Source organism: Oxyura jamaicensis, chromosome Z (genome assembly GCF_011077185.1).
Source record: "Oxyura jamaicensis isolate SHBP4307 breed ruddy duck chromosome Z, BPBGC_Ojam_1.0, whole genome shotgun sequence".
Taxonomy (NCBI): domain Eukaryota; kingdom Metazoa; phylum Chordata; class Aves; order Anseriformes; family Anatidae; genus Oxyura; species Oxyura jamaicensis.
In genome coordinates this window covers 35,057,445-35,074,230 of record NC_048926.1, presented here as the reverse complement: position 1 = coordinate 35,074,230, position 16,786 = coordinate 35,057,445, and the positions used below count along the sequence as shown (strand labels likewise).

The 16,786-nt window shown below is 37.4% G+C and overlaps 1 protein-coding gene across 13 annotated transcripts in view; it reads left to right on the top strand.

Annotated features, from left to right (window-relative positions):
• The window catches only part of BNC2 (basonuclin 2), a 382,877-nt gene that overhangs the window by 239,459 nt on the left and 126,632 nt on the right, over positions 1-16,786 (top strand). For all 13 annotated transcript variants that reach the window (XM_035310133.1, XM_035310129.1, XM_035310125.1 and 10 more), the window contains one exon: positions 8,371-8,606. In XM_035310133.1, coding sequence (XP_035166024.1) covers positions 8,371-8,606 — 236 coding nt within the window. The remainder of the gene's footprint in view (positions 1-8,370; positions 8,607-16,786) is intronic.

Genomic DNA, 16,786 nt, shown 5'->3' with positions numbered 1-16,786 from the left:
GATGTCAGCAAACACAAAAGCAACTATATGCTGGGACCTTCCCATCATTCATCTCTATAAGGTCAATCATCAGTTCTGAAATCCTCCTTTACACAAGCACAAATGCATACTGTGACAAGAAAGCACAACAAGATCCAAATCCTGCAGAAGAGAAGAGGATATGTCTCATCTTCCTTATCATGGTCCCCAGAGTCAGTTGTCTCATTTATGAAGTATGGCCATGCAGGTAGTGTTTGGTAGCCCAGATGTTTTTCTGAGAACATGGAATGACGTGGTCCTATATTGCTCATTGCTTTGAACACAATAGCTATCAACAAGGAAAAGTGGGAAAAAGCCTTCTAGTATACTTATTTATTTAAAAGTCAATACTGTGTTTAAAAATGGTTATGCAATGTAGAAGTTAGGAGAAAGTGTCATTTTTTTGTTGTTTGTTTGTTTTTCTGCAATCATGTTTTCTACTATTGAAGATTTATTTATTTATTCATTTATATTTTTTTCTGTGTTTATAGAAGGAAAACATAAAAGAAAATACCTGTTTGGCTTGCAGGAATGCAGGAATTGACCAAGGAGTCTGTTTTCCTGACAGGCCAAAAACGACCAGCACAGGGCCCCTTTAAAAAAAAAAAAATCTTTTTTTTTTTTTTTTTTTTTCCCTATTTCATGTGAGCATTGGCAGAAACTCTGACAAGCAGTTCTTCATATTTTATTATGCTCTTGTCTGGCAGAATCTCTGTCAGGCAAAAACCTTGTCAGCGGAAAACCTGTCGTAGGATCAGAGGAGACAAAAACAGGTGTCACAGAGGCAGTCAAAACTGAAGGAAAAAAAAGATTAGGCTAAAGAGAGAAAGGCAGACAATTACATTAATGCCATTGCTTTTATCTTATAGATGTGTGTTATTATCTCGGGGTGCTGAGTGCGCAATTGCCTCAAAGAAAAGAAGACAGGAGACAAGGGGAAACTTGATAGTTATTAACTGAAGAGGCAGTGTGTCAAAGCTGGATGGGGTTCAAAGTTTTGCAAAGGGATAAAAAAATTGCAGACAGCAAGCAATGTCTGTGAACAAACTGTGGTTCTGCTTTCGGCTACATAAACCTAGTAGCAATGTGTTTCAACTTGGAAACAGATCATAGATGAAAAAAAATTAATGAAAGATTTCATTCAGACTTTTTAATAACATTTATTTTGTGTACATGTAACTGAAGTGCTGGGTATTTTTTTGATCTGTTACAAAAATGTTGTTAGAGCATGAGACATGGTGAGGCGTGAAGACATTTATCAGTTCAGTTGCTGTGTTGTTGGGGTTTGAAACACCTATAATCAACACACGTTTAATTTTAAAATGCTATTAAGTATCCTTTTACTAAGTGTGAACATCTGTACATGCAAGCTGTAAATTAGGAGATCACATATGTGTTGGTCTGTCAGAGACTAAATGCATTTGGCAAGTGGTTTCAATTATTAGCATTTAAATACAGTAAAAGACAGAAGGAAAAGTTATTTTTGCCTGTGAATCAGAATATGAAGTACTTCCTCAACTTCCATGATCTTTTGAAATCTAGTGGCTTAGTGAATTTTCCTCTTCAATATGGATAAAACTGTGAAAGAAATGAAGACAGGAGCAAAATGAAAATCACCAAAGGATGCCATGCTTGTATTTATGCTGTAATATGCTTGTATTTATGCCCAGACTGATCAGAAAGTTCACCCATCCTTATAAATGTCAATATTCCATCCTGTCTGTGCTTGTGCCAATGGGATAACTTCCTACACCATAAAAATATTTGAGTCACTCAGTAGACACTGGCAAGTTTTCTTGTCCTTGATCACCTTCTAAGCACGGCATTTCTGAGGAGCATTTTTTTTTTTTTTTTTTTTTGACTTAGGAAATGTACTGCAGTACACAATGTGGCAGGTGGTATTAAATCTGCATCCCGAGGGAGGCTAGCTTAGACCACCTGTTATGACTGCAGTAGTCTGCATGTCCCTCCAGCATTTCAGTCAGTCCTAGGCTACCTTCTGTTCTTGAAAGAATTTGCTACTTGTTTCTCTGTAGCAGGAAAATAAGAAAATCTTATAAAAAATGCAAAGGTGTTCATGTTCACCAGTAAAACCAACAGCAAAGTACAGTGCTCTACATTGCCATTAATAATACTGTATCTGTTCTACCTTTACTCAGTATGCTGTTGTTGCAACGGTATTTTGGAAACTTTTTATGCTGATATTGCATATTTGATTTATCAATTTCAGTTTCTCTTGCCACAGAAATTTGCCCAGTTAGTTAGATTAAAAAAGTCTGAAATACTCTCAGTCATTGGTTGGATGCAAACTACAGAAAATTTCATTTTCATTTTCTTATTGATCCTTGAACAAATCTAGTTATCTGTAAATATGATGATGTTTTAAAAACTATTTATTGTCATGTGTATTTGTGCCCATCCAACTGTGTCTGTCTTTGGTAGCTTAGAGAACTGGTTTGAGAGCATGCAAGAGTGGGGAGTATTGCTGAGAACAAGTTTGGAGCTGTAATGTAGTGAGATTCATAATGATTAGTGCATTGAAACCTACTGACTGGAATCTCTTATGTGGTGCTTTGAGGTACACAGCTGGGCAAATCAGCTGAGAATAAGGATTTTCTCCTAGGACTGAAAATGCTAGGACTAGATTTTTTCAACTGCCCAGAAAACCTGAATATTCATCTAGAATCAGGAAATTAGAAAGAACTGCATGGGTTTACAATTCCAATTACATTTAAACTAGGATATTTAAAATTCTCCTATATGTAGTAAAAGCAAAATATCATGCTTTTACCTATTCAAAGAACAGTATGAGTGCTTAAAAGTACAATTTTTTCAGTGTCTGCTTGTATTTCTTTTACTTAACAAAAAAGGAAAACCACTCAGAAGCACAACTTTTAATTTGGATGACCTTCTTCACTACAAATTGAGAAGTATGGGCTCCTAGGTCAATGAGTAAATTTGCACAGCTGAACCTATGAACTGCTCACAGTATAGATAGAATGAAAGCATTTTTCTTAATGTTTTGTCTTTTGAAATGTTGAATGAGTACTTTAGCCTTACTTTATCTTCTCCACTTAATTTCCTTTGAATTGCACAGTGTCCAAAAACTCCAGTGAAATATGGTGAAGTAGCGTGGTGGTTTTACCGTGCTAGGCAGTTGAACACCACAACCACTCTCTCACTCCCCCTCCTCAGATGAGGAGGGGAAGAAGTAAAGGAAAGAACAACTCACGGGTTGAGATAAGGATGATTTAATTAAAGAGGGATATATATATATATATATATATATATATAATTAAGGAAATATTATTATTAATTAAACAATTCAACTAAAGGGAAAAAAGGGAAAGGGGAAAAGGGAGGGGGAAAGGGAATAACTAAACAAAACAAGTAAAGGCTATGTGGAAGTGCAGAGGAAGGAAATTAACTCTCTACTTCCCACAAATGACCGATGCTTGACCACATCCTTGAAGCAGGGCCTCAACGCACGTAGCCGGTGTTTGGGAGGAGGACAGACGTTTTCGCAACAAGAGCCCACCCCTCCCCTCTTCTTCCTTTTTCCACCTTTTATTGCTGAGTGTGACATCATATGGTATGGAATATCCCTTTGGTTGGTTTAGGTCAGCTGCCCTGCTGATGTTTCTTTCTCACTTTTTTGCCCACCCCCTAGGAGGGTCAGAGAGAGTCCTGATGCTGTGCCAGCACTTCTCAGCAGCAGACACAACACTGGTGTGATACCACTGCTGTTCTAGCTACAAGTGCAGAGCGCAGCACTGTATGGGCTGCTGCAGGGAAAGTTAACATTCCAGCCAGACCCAGTACAAGTAGGTCCCTCCTCCCTGCTTTACTACAGTTAAAAAGAAAAAAAAATAAAAAATAAAAGGAACAAAAATTGTTTCTCAATTTATTACAAATAGTCCCAAAACTTTTGCTGGCATTTTGCGTAATAAGGAAAGTATAGGCAGTAATGTGAAGATTGACACTGTATCAGTTTCAAATTTCTCTTTACATTTCAAATTATACTGAGTCTGTGTAAAATCTGGGAACTTAGTTTACTGTTCAAGAAAGTAAAGAATGGATAATCCAAATATTAGAAAGAACCTAGCATTCATTTGCAGGTGCATGACATGCAACTCCCTTAATGTAATTTTCTCTAATTTTATATGTTCACACAGCTGATAAGTAAATTTGTGTATTTTATTTTTTTATTATTATTATTTTTAAGTAGCTAACTCAGGTGCTTAAAATAATTGGGACAATAGTCATATGAAGTGTTGCGTGGTTCTAAGTATCATCTGTCCTATATATCCTTATTTCTTCCTGAAAAAGGGATCACAGGCAAGTTCAATTTGCAATTGGATGACCTAGCCTTTTGCTACCTGGATTTTCTCTGCACTCAGAAAACTAGACACTCTCCTTTTAGCTGTCAAGAGAGACTATAAAGAAACGTCCAACTCCATCAACAACAATAATACAAAACTAAAATGCATTGAAACCCTTAAGACAGGAATATTCAATCCTTCTAGATCTTTTGGGTTATTTGGGTGTGTACAATTTGCAAAAATTTGAGTGTTGATAGCAGAGCACCAAGACCAAGGTGCAAACAGGAGGGATCTGCTTCAATTTTTACAGCAACAGATAGATAACCTAAGCACTGTGTGCCCCGCACACAACGTGTGAATGTGTTGGTACATCAGGATGTACCCCCAAGGAACATCTCATTGGGTCTTCTGTCTTCTCAGAATTGCCATCTGCAGCAACAAAATTACAATAGGAGCTTAACACTTCAATGCAGAAAGAAAGGTTTTCACCTTGTGATGGTGAAAGGCTAGGAAGAATCCTGAAAAGAATCCTAAATAGATAGGTATCTTCTAAAATCAGTGATTAATACTGATCATTTAAGGATTATGGTGCATGCTCAATACTTCATAGTTGAGTAGAAAAACAGAAAAGAAAGGTTCCTAATTCCTACACTAATTACCCAATTAGATTTTTTTGTGTGTTGAATGCAATCTGCTGTACCTACTTTATGAACCTTTTTGCCCCCCTTTTCTTTTATTGGTTAAAATTTCTGAAACAAATGTTTGAAATTTAGGGATCACTATGGGAATACTGCTCCTCTGTAAGCTGTTATAGTAAAACAAAAGGAACTTTTTTGGCTGTTCCACAAAAAAAAAGAAGGAAAAAAAAAAAAAAAAAAGATTATTCTGCAAGCATATGATTTTAAGTTTCATCAGGTCTTTCCTTCCTGCATCAGTGCACAGCTCTCTGCTCACATGAAAATAAAAAATATCAGACTATTGGGGCAGTGCTAAAAATTGAATCAGGCTGTTGAAAGGTAGCTGCCTTAATTGAAGCACCTAGTTGAACCCATCATAGTAATTTTCTGCAAAAATTGTACAGGTTATGAGCAAAAAGTCACAAACATGGTAAGACTTTTTGGGTGAAGTTTTGAGCCCACTGAAAACTTACGTATGAGTAGTACCTCATGCTGCACCCAGAAGGGGCTTACAATGAACAGTTCATGATGTTCAATCAGTGATATCTTCTTAATAAGGACACATCTGTTTATGTATTTTTTCAGGTATAACAAAACTCATTCTTATATATAGCATGTTTCATCTTGAGGTTTTCTAAGCACTTATGAAATCATACACTGCTGCAGATAATTTTGAATGTACTCACCAATGAAACACAGCACTGATCATTAGCATATAGGAATTGAACCAATAGTTTAGGACAGGAAGTCATGAGGAATGCCTTATTGACATACAATTAGATGGGCAATTCAGGACAACAGAATGCAACTGTCTAGTTTGAGATTTGACAAGGCTAAAGATAATACTCGTCTCCTAACAGAAAAAGTAATGAAATTTAGGTCCTTTATTTTTATCTCTTACCTGAAAGAGCATGTGTCTAACAATAGAAAAGGCCTCTTGAGTCTAACTAAAACCCTGTCATTAGTTTACAGGTTCAGATTATACCTAAGAAGAAATCAATTAGGAGTACTGTGGAAAGTAACCTCTGTCTGTCAACTCTTAGCAATTTCCTTAATATATATATATATATATATTATTTTATTTTTTATTTTTTTATTATATATTATTTATGTATAAATACAAAGTTCTATATTACAAATTATTCAAATTAAAATTGCATTCTCCTGACAGCTGCAAGGGGTTTCAATAGTCATTGATCCATAAGAACTTCTAATTTCTCTACACACTAAACTTTTTTTTTTGTCCATTGTATGAAGACTGTCTTTATTTTGCAAATGTTCTGAGACACGCCCATGCAAACATATATGCTTTGTTGTGTTGTAAATTATACACTTCAGTGCATGTCCTGACTTGTACTTTAAAAGAATAGAACGTACTTCTTTTATTTTTTTTTATTATGTAATTTGCAGAATAAAGCCACAAATCAAAACTGAAGATCATTTCACTGTCACTTGAAATATTAATCCAGCACAGGACTAATTCTTAATTTTTTTGTGTGTGTGTACGTCTTTCGAAAAGCAGAAGATGTTAAATAATATTGCTCGAAAACAGATGTTTTAGATAAATTCAATAGTACAGGACATCTTGTAAAAAGTTCTGTCTGTTGTTCAACCGGTGTGCTTAGTCACTTCGATGGACCTTTTCTATTGTTTCTTTCTTCTTTTCTGTTCCATCTTGACCTCTTTTTAAGCTATTATTCATAGAGTGCTCACATTACATGAAGGGGGTAATTGTCCATAGAGTTTTGTAACCTCATTCTAGCTATTAATTTTATAATCCACTCAATAGTCTTTACATAAAGACATATTGCAGTTGCTCTGACATGGGCCAAATTAGAATAGCCATCTTAAAAATATTAAGCAAGTCAGTTTTCCTCTTCTGGTGAAAGAACTTGCTCTTCCTCACTGTAGGCATAAGGGTTTCTGTTAAGTAAAAAGAAACAATCACCCCAGTACCTACACATACACATGCTCACAAATACACATTAATCAGTTAACAGTAACAAAATTAACTTTCTAGTTTTTTTTTTTTTTTTCTGAGTACTTTGAAGACACATCTGTTACAGTAGTAGCAAAATAACCATGTTACAAAAACTACCATACAAACAGGAAAAATAAAATAAAAAAGCTGTAGGAAAGTATTTGACCTGTTTATACTTCAATCAAATCCTATTCATTAGAACTTGTAAATAAATCTGTCCCACATCATGAAGCCTATACAGCTGAAGTGCTTTGGAAGAAGAGCTATCAGAACTAAAATCCCACCCTTCACATTCTACAGTAAAAAATGTCCTGTGGAGAGACATAGGGCTGCAGTCCCTAGGCTTGCCAATTTCTTATCTTTTTTGAATGTTAAATTAATATTTAAAGCTATTTATTCAAAGTTGACTTAACCACTAGAATAGGAAAGATCAGACAAATCAGTTGCAAGAAATGAAGTATGAGGAAACCAGAACTCTTTGACAAAGTATTCCTTGGAGTAAATGTGTTGAATGAAGCCAGCGAGTAAATGATAAGGGCCTTTGCGCTTTGGATGTAAGAAAGCAATTTATCAGGAGTACATGAACTCTCCAGCGACCATAAGCCAAGAAGAAACCAAGTACAGGAGAAGTCCCTATAAGATTATTTTAAATGCTCAGAAAGTTTCATTTTGAAAAAGCAGTCAGAAGCTTAGGTGCTGCAACACTCTTCATAAAATGGAAAAGGAAATTAAATATAAATATTGATTCAAAATGTATTGTGTGATGTCATATATAATTCCATACCATTTAACTTCATAATGGGATAAAAGTTGCCTGCATCCTGCAGACTTCCCCTCCTCTCATCTTTAAATTATTAGTGTTGTGAATAATATGAAATTCACACTAAAGTATAAAACAAAGCAAAGTGTACTACTTATTAGCTGGTTCAAGTACCAGTGAATTCATTATAGACTGCATGGTAACTTATAGGGCTGACTTTTAACATGTTTAAAGGCTGTGATTCAGGGTGTATCTGTTTTCATTTGTACTATAGAAGGTAAGTCTCAAATCTTTAACATCCTGGTCAGTTCTGTGTAGCTTCAGTCTTAGCCTTCAGCTGATCATTAATTTTCTGTAATTTCTTTTGAATTTGCAAGTATTATTGTCTCTGGTGCTCAACTAAGAATGTTTCTGCTCTATGAATTAAAGTTAATTGTGACCCTTGAAAAATGGAACTGTTTTACAGTGCATCAGCAGTAAAGAATCATTCAGGTGTTATTTCTGTTGAAAATAAGTGCATCTGCCAAATTTGATGTGTTTAGATAATTCTTTTGGATTGTTTTCTTTCCTTTCTGCTAGCTTTTCCCTTATATGTAATGCCTTTTCTTTCAGCTTTGGACAAGCTTAGTACTCAGCACCTCTACCACCCAACCCAAGTGGAGATTGTGCAGTCCAACGTTGTGTTCGACATCAGCAGCTTGATGCTCTATGGTACCCAGGCTGTGCCTGTGAGACTGAAGATACTACTTGATCGACTCTTCAGTGTACTGAAGCAAGAGGAGGTGTTGCATATTCTACATGGCTTAGGCTGGACACTTCGAGACTACGTTCGAGGCTACATCCTTCAGGTAGGAAATAAAGCAATTATATTTACAAACACAATTAAATATTTTTGGTACAGAACTATTGACCGTGCACCCAAAGAAGTAGAAAGATATTGAGATATTTAATGTGCTGTGTTGAAGAACAACAATGGTGTTGGCAAAATAAAATATTCAATTTTTACCTAAACTGAAAAAATGCAGTCTCCTTAGTACTGTAGTATGCATTTGTACTTGTTTATGCATATTGTAGGAAATACCTCAAATACTGCAAATACTGAGGTTAGCTAACTGCAAGCCTGACTTGGTCATCTAAGGCAACTGGCGTGTTTTCAAGGGCTACAGTTCAACTTAAGAAAGTGAGATCCTAATCAGCAGTTCTTTCAGCTTTTATTTCCTTCATGATGCCAAATACAGGGTAGGTGAAATGGGGATGGTGATCATGGTTTTGTTGGCAGGTATCCTTATAATGTAAGGTATCAACAAGAAAGTCCTGTTTATATGGCCAGCTTTATTAAATAGAGTTTTACAGATGGACTGGTTAAAGTAAGGTAAGCAAACAAAACTCCAAATAAGTAAAGAAAAAAATGGCCAAGCTTGCATTAAGAATATGGCCAGGAATGCATATAGTTGCTTATCTGAAAAATAACATTATCTGTTGGGATCATAAGTGAATTATTACATTTCACAAGACTGTTTCTAATTGAGAATCCAATACTAAATGTTTCTGAGTGCTCTTAATTGCTACTGACTTTGTGGGAGCTCTGCATCTTCTAGAAGTCATCCAGTTGTTGAAGCAGGCATGTCTGAAATCTTTAAAATTTCTACTGATTTATGTCTTTACTTTCTTAAACAATGATAGTTTGCATGACATTATACAGAAAATATGGTAATCTTTATTCCATCACTGAGGAATTCTGACTGCATTTTTATTTCCTCTTCAATTTTCTTTCCTTTGTGTGAAATAAGTAAATTAGCTTTACCTAATTATATGGAAACATTCATATTCCTTGGTCTGGAATATTTTCTTAAATGTTATATAGTTATTTTTTTCAGAAAAGTGTTTTGAATTGTAGAACATTCCTAGAGAAGAACAATAAAAAGGCCACGATTATAGTAATGAGATCCTGTTATTCTTATTAAGATATATATAAAGATTGATTTCTTTAAGTGTTTTAAGAATCTTTCAGGCATCAGCATCTATTTTGTAAAGGCTAAATGTTATACATTTATACACTACATATAAAACATTTTTTTTTCTTTCTGTTTCTGGAATAGAACTTATACGTAAGTATATATACATGATATTTGTACAGGTATAAATAGATAACTATAGGTGGTTGTACAATATATATGCATGGATATGTATACATGGATATTGGATACAATGTATAATTTGTATACACATGTGATAGATATGTATAGAAATAAGTATTGTTATTGAACTATGTGCATATTGCATCATGTTTTAGATTCCTGCATTCTGAATGCTGCTGAAAATATGTGCAAAAATATGATTTGCAAAGGAATCGATGGGGGGTGGGGAGGGAAGCATCATTTCTGAGACATAACATTAGAAAACTGCTGTTTAGTAAGTGCAACAAATGATTAGGCATAACATATTACAAGTGCAGAATTTAGTATGTCTTATAGACAAGACTGACATCAGTAGTTTTCTTGCTTTAAAGATTGTGGAATCAGTCCTATATTGATTTTGTTTTAATAATCTGTTTGAATAATCTTAATACATGCAAGAATGGCTGGTAATATAATTACAGAGAGTTTTATACAGTCAGATTGTGACCTATGCATGTAAAAGCGTATAATATACCATTAGACCAGAGTTCAGTTTATCTAGCAAAAACTCACTGTAGCCCTGAAGGTATGAATTTTACCATCACAACATTCAACGGCAATGAACTGAATATTATGTCAGTAAAAGAAGAACAATTATCAATGGAAGTTAAAGGCAGCTGTTACTCCTACCACATATTGACTTGGTTAGTGCCTTGCTGTGGATTGTGTTATTTGGCAAATGAGGACCTCCTATACCTCCTGTCTAATTTCACATAATCACAGAAGTGGTTGAGGTTGGAGGTCATCTAGTCCACCTCAATCAAGCAGGGATACCTAGAGCTGCTTGCCCAAGACCATGTCCAGGCTGCTTTTGAAGATCTCCAGGGATGGAGACTCCACAGCGTCTCTGGACAAAAAAAGCATTTTGTTTGCAATAAAGCTAGGAAGCTCAGTATTTGGTGACGAAAGGGAAACTACTCAGTAAAGCATTGCAGTAAAAGGAACCTCAATAACATCTCATAAGAGAGAATGCTGCTTTAGAAAGTAACTCTTTTGAACTATCTGGTAAAACAGAGAAGAGCAGTATGCAGGGAAATTAGGAAGGAAATGGGTGGTATCACTCTCAGAGTACACACTTACGAAAACTACAGGTAATGACTCCTTTAAGAAAAAGGTGTTCCATGAGACTCATCATTATAAAACTGGAACACTTCACAGAATTTTTAGGAGGTTTTCAAATTCAGCTTTTCCGCACACACATACAAAGAAAGTTTCCAAAGAAATTGTATTAGCCTCCTATGAGAGAGGCAAAAGCTTCAAATAGCAAAATAAATAATCTTAGGTTAGATGTACCCACTTAAAAATCAATTATTTTAGTATTGCCAGACATTTTTATTCTGTCCAAGAACCATAATGAAACCTTTCTTCCCACCAGAAAAGATACCTGCTCTCAGTAGCTTTTGAGAAAACCTCACAGTTTGCTCTACTCTAGAAAATTCAGAGAAACAAAAGAAAACCAATGCCTCTCTAACTGTGTATTAGCACTGCAAGGTGGGTGGGAATATTTGCAACACTCTCATTTTGAGTAATAATATTTCTAAATAGCAAAATAAAAAGCAGTTTGGGCAGTGAAAAATTTAGTATTTATTGCTTCATTCAGTGAATTCATTAACAGACTGCAGGAAGTGAAGAAACTCAGAAGCCAGCAGAGGTAATCTGATACACTGCCTTTCACATTTGGACGGTCACAATCTTGCCAGTAACGGCTGAAATGCATTAAGACCTGGCAAATTTTCTCTGGATTGTGTGCCATAAACCTAATTTCTGGTGAACAGGTATCTATCTCTGAAATGGCAGTGAGTGACAATTTGGTCAGCAGTCTTGTCAGATAAATCCCAGGATTAATATTTTGGTGGACGAAAAATTATCTCACTCGTAGAAGTGTTTCCCCCCGGAAAACAAGCTTCACAGAGAATCTTTCTGGACTGTGCCTGCTCTCTGGGCTTGTAGACCACTTCAGTTTCTACTCTTGTTTATCCATTACCTATATTGAGGAAGCTGCTGTATTCAGTGTGGACCTATGACTGAGCCTGTAGGTTTTCTCTCTGGGAACAGCCAACACAACAACTGTCTTTACATGACAGAAAATTATTCTGTCAACAGTAGCTGCTTTGGGTCCAATTCAGTGCCTGCTACTCAAAGAGATGTGATTAGTAACTCTATTGATTTCAGTGAGGTTACTTTTGCTGTAAAGAACAACTCAACTGTGAGCAAGTCTTCAGCTCTGGTTTGGTTCCAGCTGAGCTGAGTGAAGATATAACTCTGCCAGCTGTTTTCCTCTCCTCAACCACTGGAGAATACTTCACCCCTCCCTTTTGCTAGTGTAACTGCATGTGTAATCACTCCTTAGCCTAAACAAGCCAGGTTAGAAAAAGCCTTCTGCTAAGCATGTGCATGTAAATCTGGTTATTCTAAGCAGTAAGGACTAGAGAACAATTGTGCCACTAGCAATGAACAGCTGGGGCATTCAGCTTTTACACTGATCCAGCTGCAGACAACAGGACATGTGACCACTACTTAGAGGCCATAAAGCGACTCTTTGGAAATATTGATTCAATGTTTTATTTTAAGTAACAGCTCAACACTTTTTCAAGTGTTGCATGATCAAATAGTTGTATTCCCTTAGTGTAAAAGAGGAAAACAAATATTATCTTTGCAGTACAAATAAGGAAGCAGAGGTACAGAATATTTAAGTGACTAGTTTGATGCAGAAAATTCGCACTCTTACCATCATCCCCGTGAAAAAAAAAGTAGATTGTAGACAGTAGCTCACAGGCATTATCTCAGTTTCCAGACTTTCTGGTGTTGCTCACTGCCATGAGAAGTCTGCTATTCAAAAAAAAAAAAAAAAAAATTAATGACATCCTTTGCCACTGATGACTTAGGCTTGCCCACACATCATCCGCACAATCCCTACTTTAAGAATTTAGTTAACTCTTCAGATGACAGCCAAAATGGAGTGTGGCTTATCCTCCCATTGCTGATTTGGCTGTGCAGGGCTAAAAAACAACTACTGAGCAAGAACAAGTCACTGAAGTCAGCTGACAAGAGTAAACTCTCAGAAGGAAAAAATAGCCAATTTTTTTCAAAGGACTTTAAATAATACAAACACTTTCAAACTGTGAAATACATAATGCAGCTTAGATACTTCAGTTTTGAGGTTTTTAAAGAAGTGTTGATTATATGCATAGTCAAATTACATGCTCCCATAAATTGGTGTTACATTTTAATTACAATTTCTCTGACTGTTCTAAAGTGTAGTTTCTGTTGGAGGAGTGGATTGTTTTCATTTACTCTTCTATTTTATCCAGAGTAGATAATTCATGCACCCCTTCTAACACTCGTATTAGATCAAGAGATTTGGGAAGAGACCAAACAATGCATCTTTAATAATATTCTCCATTTTTTTTTTTTTTTTTTTTTTTTTTTCTGAGTATTTCCTTAGCACATCATGCTAAGCAAGTGAGATATTAACCACATGCACAGGTGAAAATTGTTTTACTGTTCTTAAAATTAAATATTGCCCACTATTGGCTTGTCTGCAGAGGATTTCAGAAAAGTTTGGGTTCTGTTGATAACTGGCCTCTTTTTAAGACTTTGTCCTAGCCTTCTTGTCTGTACTCATTTGTCTGCCTTTAAGATAAAATCACAGAATCATTAAGGTTGGAAAGACCTTCAAGATCACGTAGTCCAACCATCACCCTACTACCAATGTCACCCACTAGAACATGTCCCTCAGCACCAAGTCTAACCTTTCCTTGAACTCCCCCAGGGATGGTAACTCCGCCATTTCACTGGGCAACCTGTTCCAATGTCTGACTACCCTTTCTGAGAAGAAATTTCTCCAAATTTCCAAACTAAGCCTCCCCTGGCGCAATGTGAGGTCATTCCCTCTAGTCCTATCACCAGTTATCTGTGAGAAGAGGCCGACCCCCAGCTCCCCATGCCTTCCTTTCAGGTAGTTGTAGAGAGCAATAAGGTGTTGGAATAGTTCGTTCTGGATGCCATCTCCAAGCAATTGGAAGAGAAGAATGTTATGAGGAGTAGTCAGCATGGATTCACCAAGGGCAAGTTGTGCTCAACCAAACTCGTTGCCTTCTATGATGGTATCACCATCTGGGTAGATGGGGGAAGAGCAGTGGATGTCATCTACCTTGACTTTAGCAAGGCTTTTGATACTGTCTCCCATGACATCCTGCTAGCAAAGCTGAGAAACTGTGGGATAGAGGAGTGGACAGTAAGGTGGGTTGAGAACTGTCTGGCTGGCCGAGCTCAGAGGGCGGTGATTGGTGGCACAGAGTCCGTCTGGAGACCTGTGATTAGCGGTGTTCCCCAGGGGTTGGTGCTTGGTCCAGTCTTGTTAAACATCTTCATTGATGACCTTGATGAGGGAATAGTGTCTGCCCTCAGCAAGTACACTGATGACACAAAGCTGGGAGGAGTGGCTGACACACCAGAAGGCTGTGCTGCCATTCAGCAAGACCTGGACAGGCTGGAAAGATGGGCAGGAAGAAACCAAATGGGGTTTAATAAGAGCAAGTGTAGAGTCCTGCACCTGGGAAGGAACATCCGGACGTAGCAGTACAGGCTGGGGGACGACCTGCTGGAGAGGAGCTCTGAGGAGAAGGACCTGGGGGTCCTGGTGGACAACAGGTTGACCATGAGCCAGCAGTGTGTCCTGGTGGCCAAGAGGGCCAATGGGATCCTGGCATGCATTAAAAGGAGCGTGTCGAGCAGGTCAAGGGAGGTGACCCTCCCCCTCTCCTCTGCCCTGGTCAGGCCTCACCTGGAGTACTGTGTCCAGTTCTGGGCTCCCTGGTACAAAAAAGACAGGGATCTCCTGGAGAGAGTCCAGCAGAGGGCCACAAAGATGATATGGGGCCTGGAGCATCTTTCCTATGAGGACAGGCTGAGAGACCTGGTTCTGTTCAGCCTGGGGAAAAGCCTGAGAGGGAATCTCATCAATGTGTATAATACTTGAGGTGTGGGAGACAGAGGGATTTGGCCAACCTCTTCTCAGTGGTTTGTGGGGACAGGACAAGGAGTAATGGCCACAAGATAGAGCACAGGAAGTTCCACACCAACATGCAAAAGAACTTCACAGTGAGGGTGATGAAGCAGTTTTTAAGAAGCAGTTACTTCTAAGAAGCAGTTACTTACTTTGTCTTTCCACATTTTTGTGAGTATTATGTCCCACCCCCCCCTTTTTTTTTGATAGCAAAACCAATAAGGAGAAAAGCTAAGAAGTTTATTTGTTAAAGTCTATATTAAAATAAAAAAGGAAAAAAAAAGTTGTTCACATGCAAGCTTGTATTTCCCATAACGGCCACCCACATTTAATTACTTGATAATAAAGAGAATAGAGAGAGAGTTACCCTTGTTTTACAGCTTTATTTGGTATTTTTTTCAGCTTTGTTAGATGCATTTTTTATATTTTTTCCCATTATAATTATTAGTAATGCTGACATATTTTCTTTTGTTCAAACATATTTTTTCTGAGCAACCAAGGCTCAAAGTTAGTTAACATTTATCTAGACTTCCAATCTCTCAGTATTGATAGGATTTAAACCTGTGTCTCTTTAGTATGTGTCCTGTACATTTCTTGTTCTATGTGCCCATGTGTTTCATCCTCCTTCTCTTTCCACTCCAACTTCTGCTATTTTTTTCTGCCATTTCCCCCCTCCTTGCCTTCTTTTTTTCCTTATCTTCCGACTCCTTCAGCCTCACCTCAGTTTCACAAAGAGATGAAAAGGATCTGTTAGATGATGTGTCCTTCTCCTGAGTTTTCCATTCCTCCCACAGCATCACTGCATGCTAAGATTTGCGGCTGTGATCATCTGGAAAAGTTTCTCCTCTCCCATGAGAGTTAGTTTAGCATGACTCCCCTGCACTTCTGAGAAAGAGATTCTCTTCTGTGCCCCTTGCTTTTTTGTATTCATCTCAGTAATACTAAGCCAGGAGTGACTATCCTATCTCTACTCTAAATGGGGAAGAAAAAAAGCTCAGATAAACCTTTAAGGGCTGAAGAGGGAGATAGGAGCCAGAGCACTGGCGCTGCTGCACCATAGGGAAGCATTGTTGTATACAAGCAAAGCAGTGTCACTTTTTCTACAGTTTGAAGTGCTTTCAGATTTACTCTGTATATGCACTAACTTGCCTAACATCTCCCTGCTGCTTTTGATGACTTACCTCTAATAGTAACACTACCGATCACTCTAGTGCTACATGACTCTATTTATTGTGACTGTTAGCACTTGAACTGGGAAAGAACAAAAGTAAAGGCCAAAGAGTTTAATGACTGTTTTGAATGCCACCAGGACAAGTTACATCACAACAGATGTCTCAGTAACATGCAAAGATCATTTGGATTTCCATAATATGTGTGGCTGGAGAGCTGTGTTATTGCTGCTCTGTGTCTTGCATCTTGCATGGGTAATGAAGCAGAGGGCTCTATAACCCCTGGTGATCAACAGCAGTGTACAGGATGCTAGTTCTTAATGACTACTGTGAAATAGTAAGCCTTTATAACCACAGTGCTTCACATGGCTCAGAAATGCATGGTCTTTTTAATAGCAAGCGTTTCTTGCTATGAAGACCAGAGAGGGAGAGAGAGATAGAAAGAGAGAAAGGGAGAGATTGACTTTTGTATAGCTGTGTTTCTCCTACCTGTGATGCTTATTGTTTACTGTACTGGGCTGAGAAGCAGTGATCCCACTCCTCTGACGTAGTTTCACACAGCTGTGCACAGCTACTGGGATGCAGCATGTGGGAATGGCTGTTTCTGAAAGTCTGTCAGGCATATGCCAGGACCATGTGTGCTTTCTTTTCAAAATGGAGCTGAAAAGCTCTTC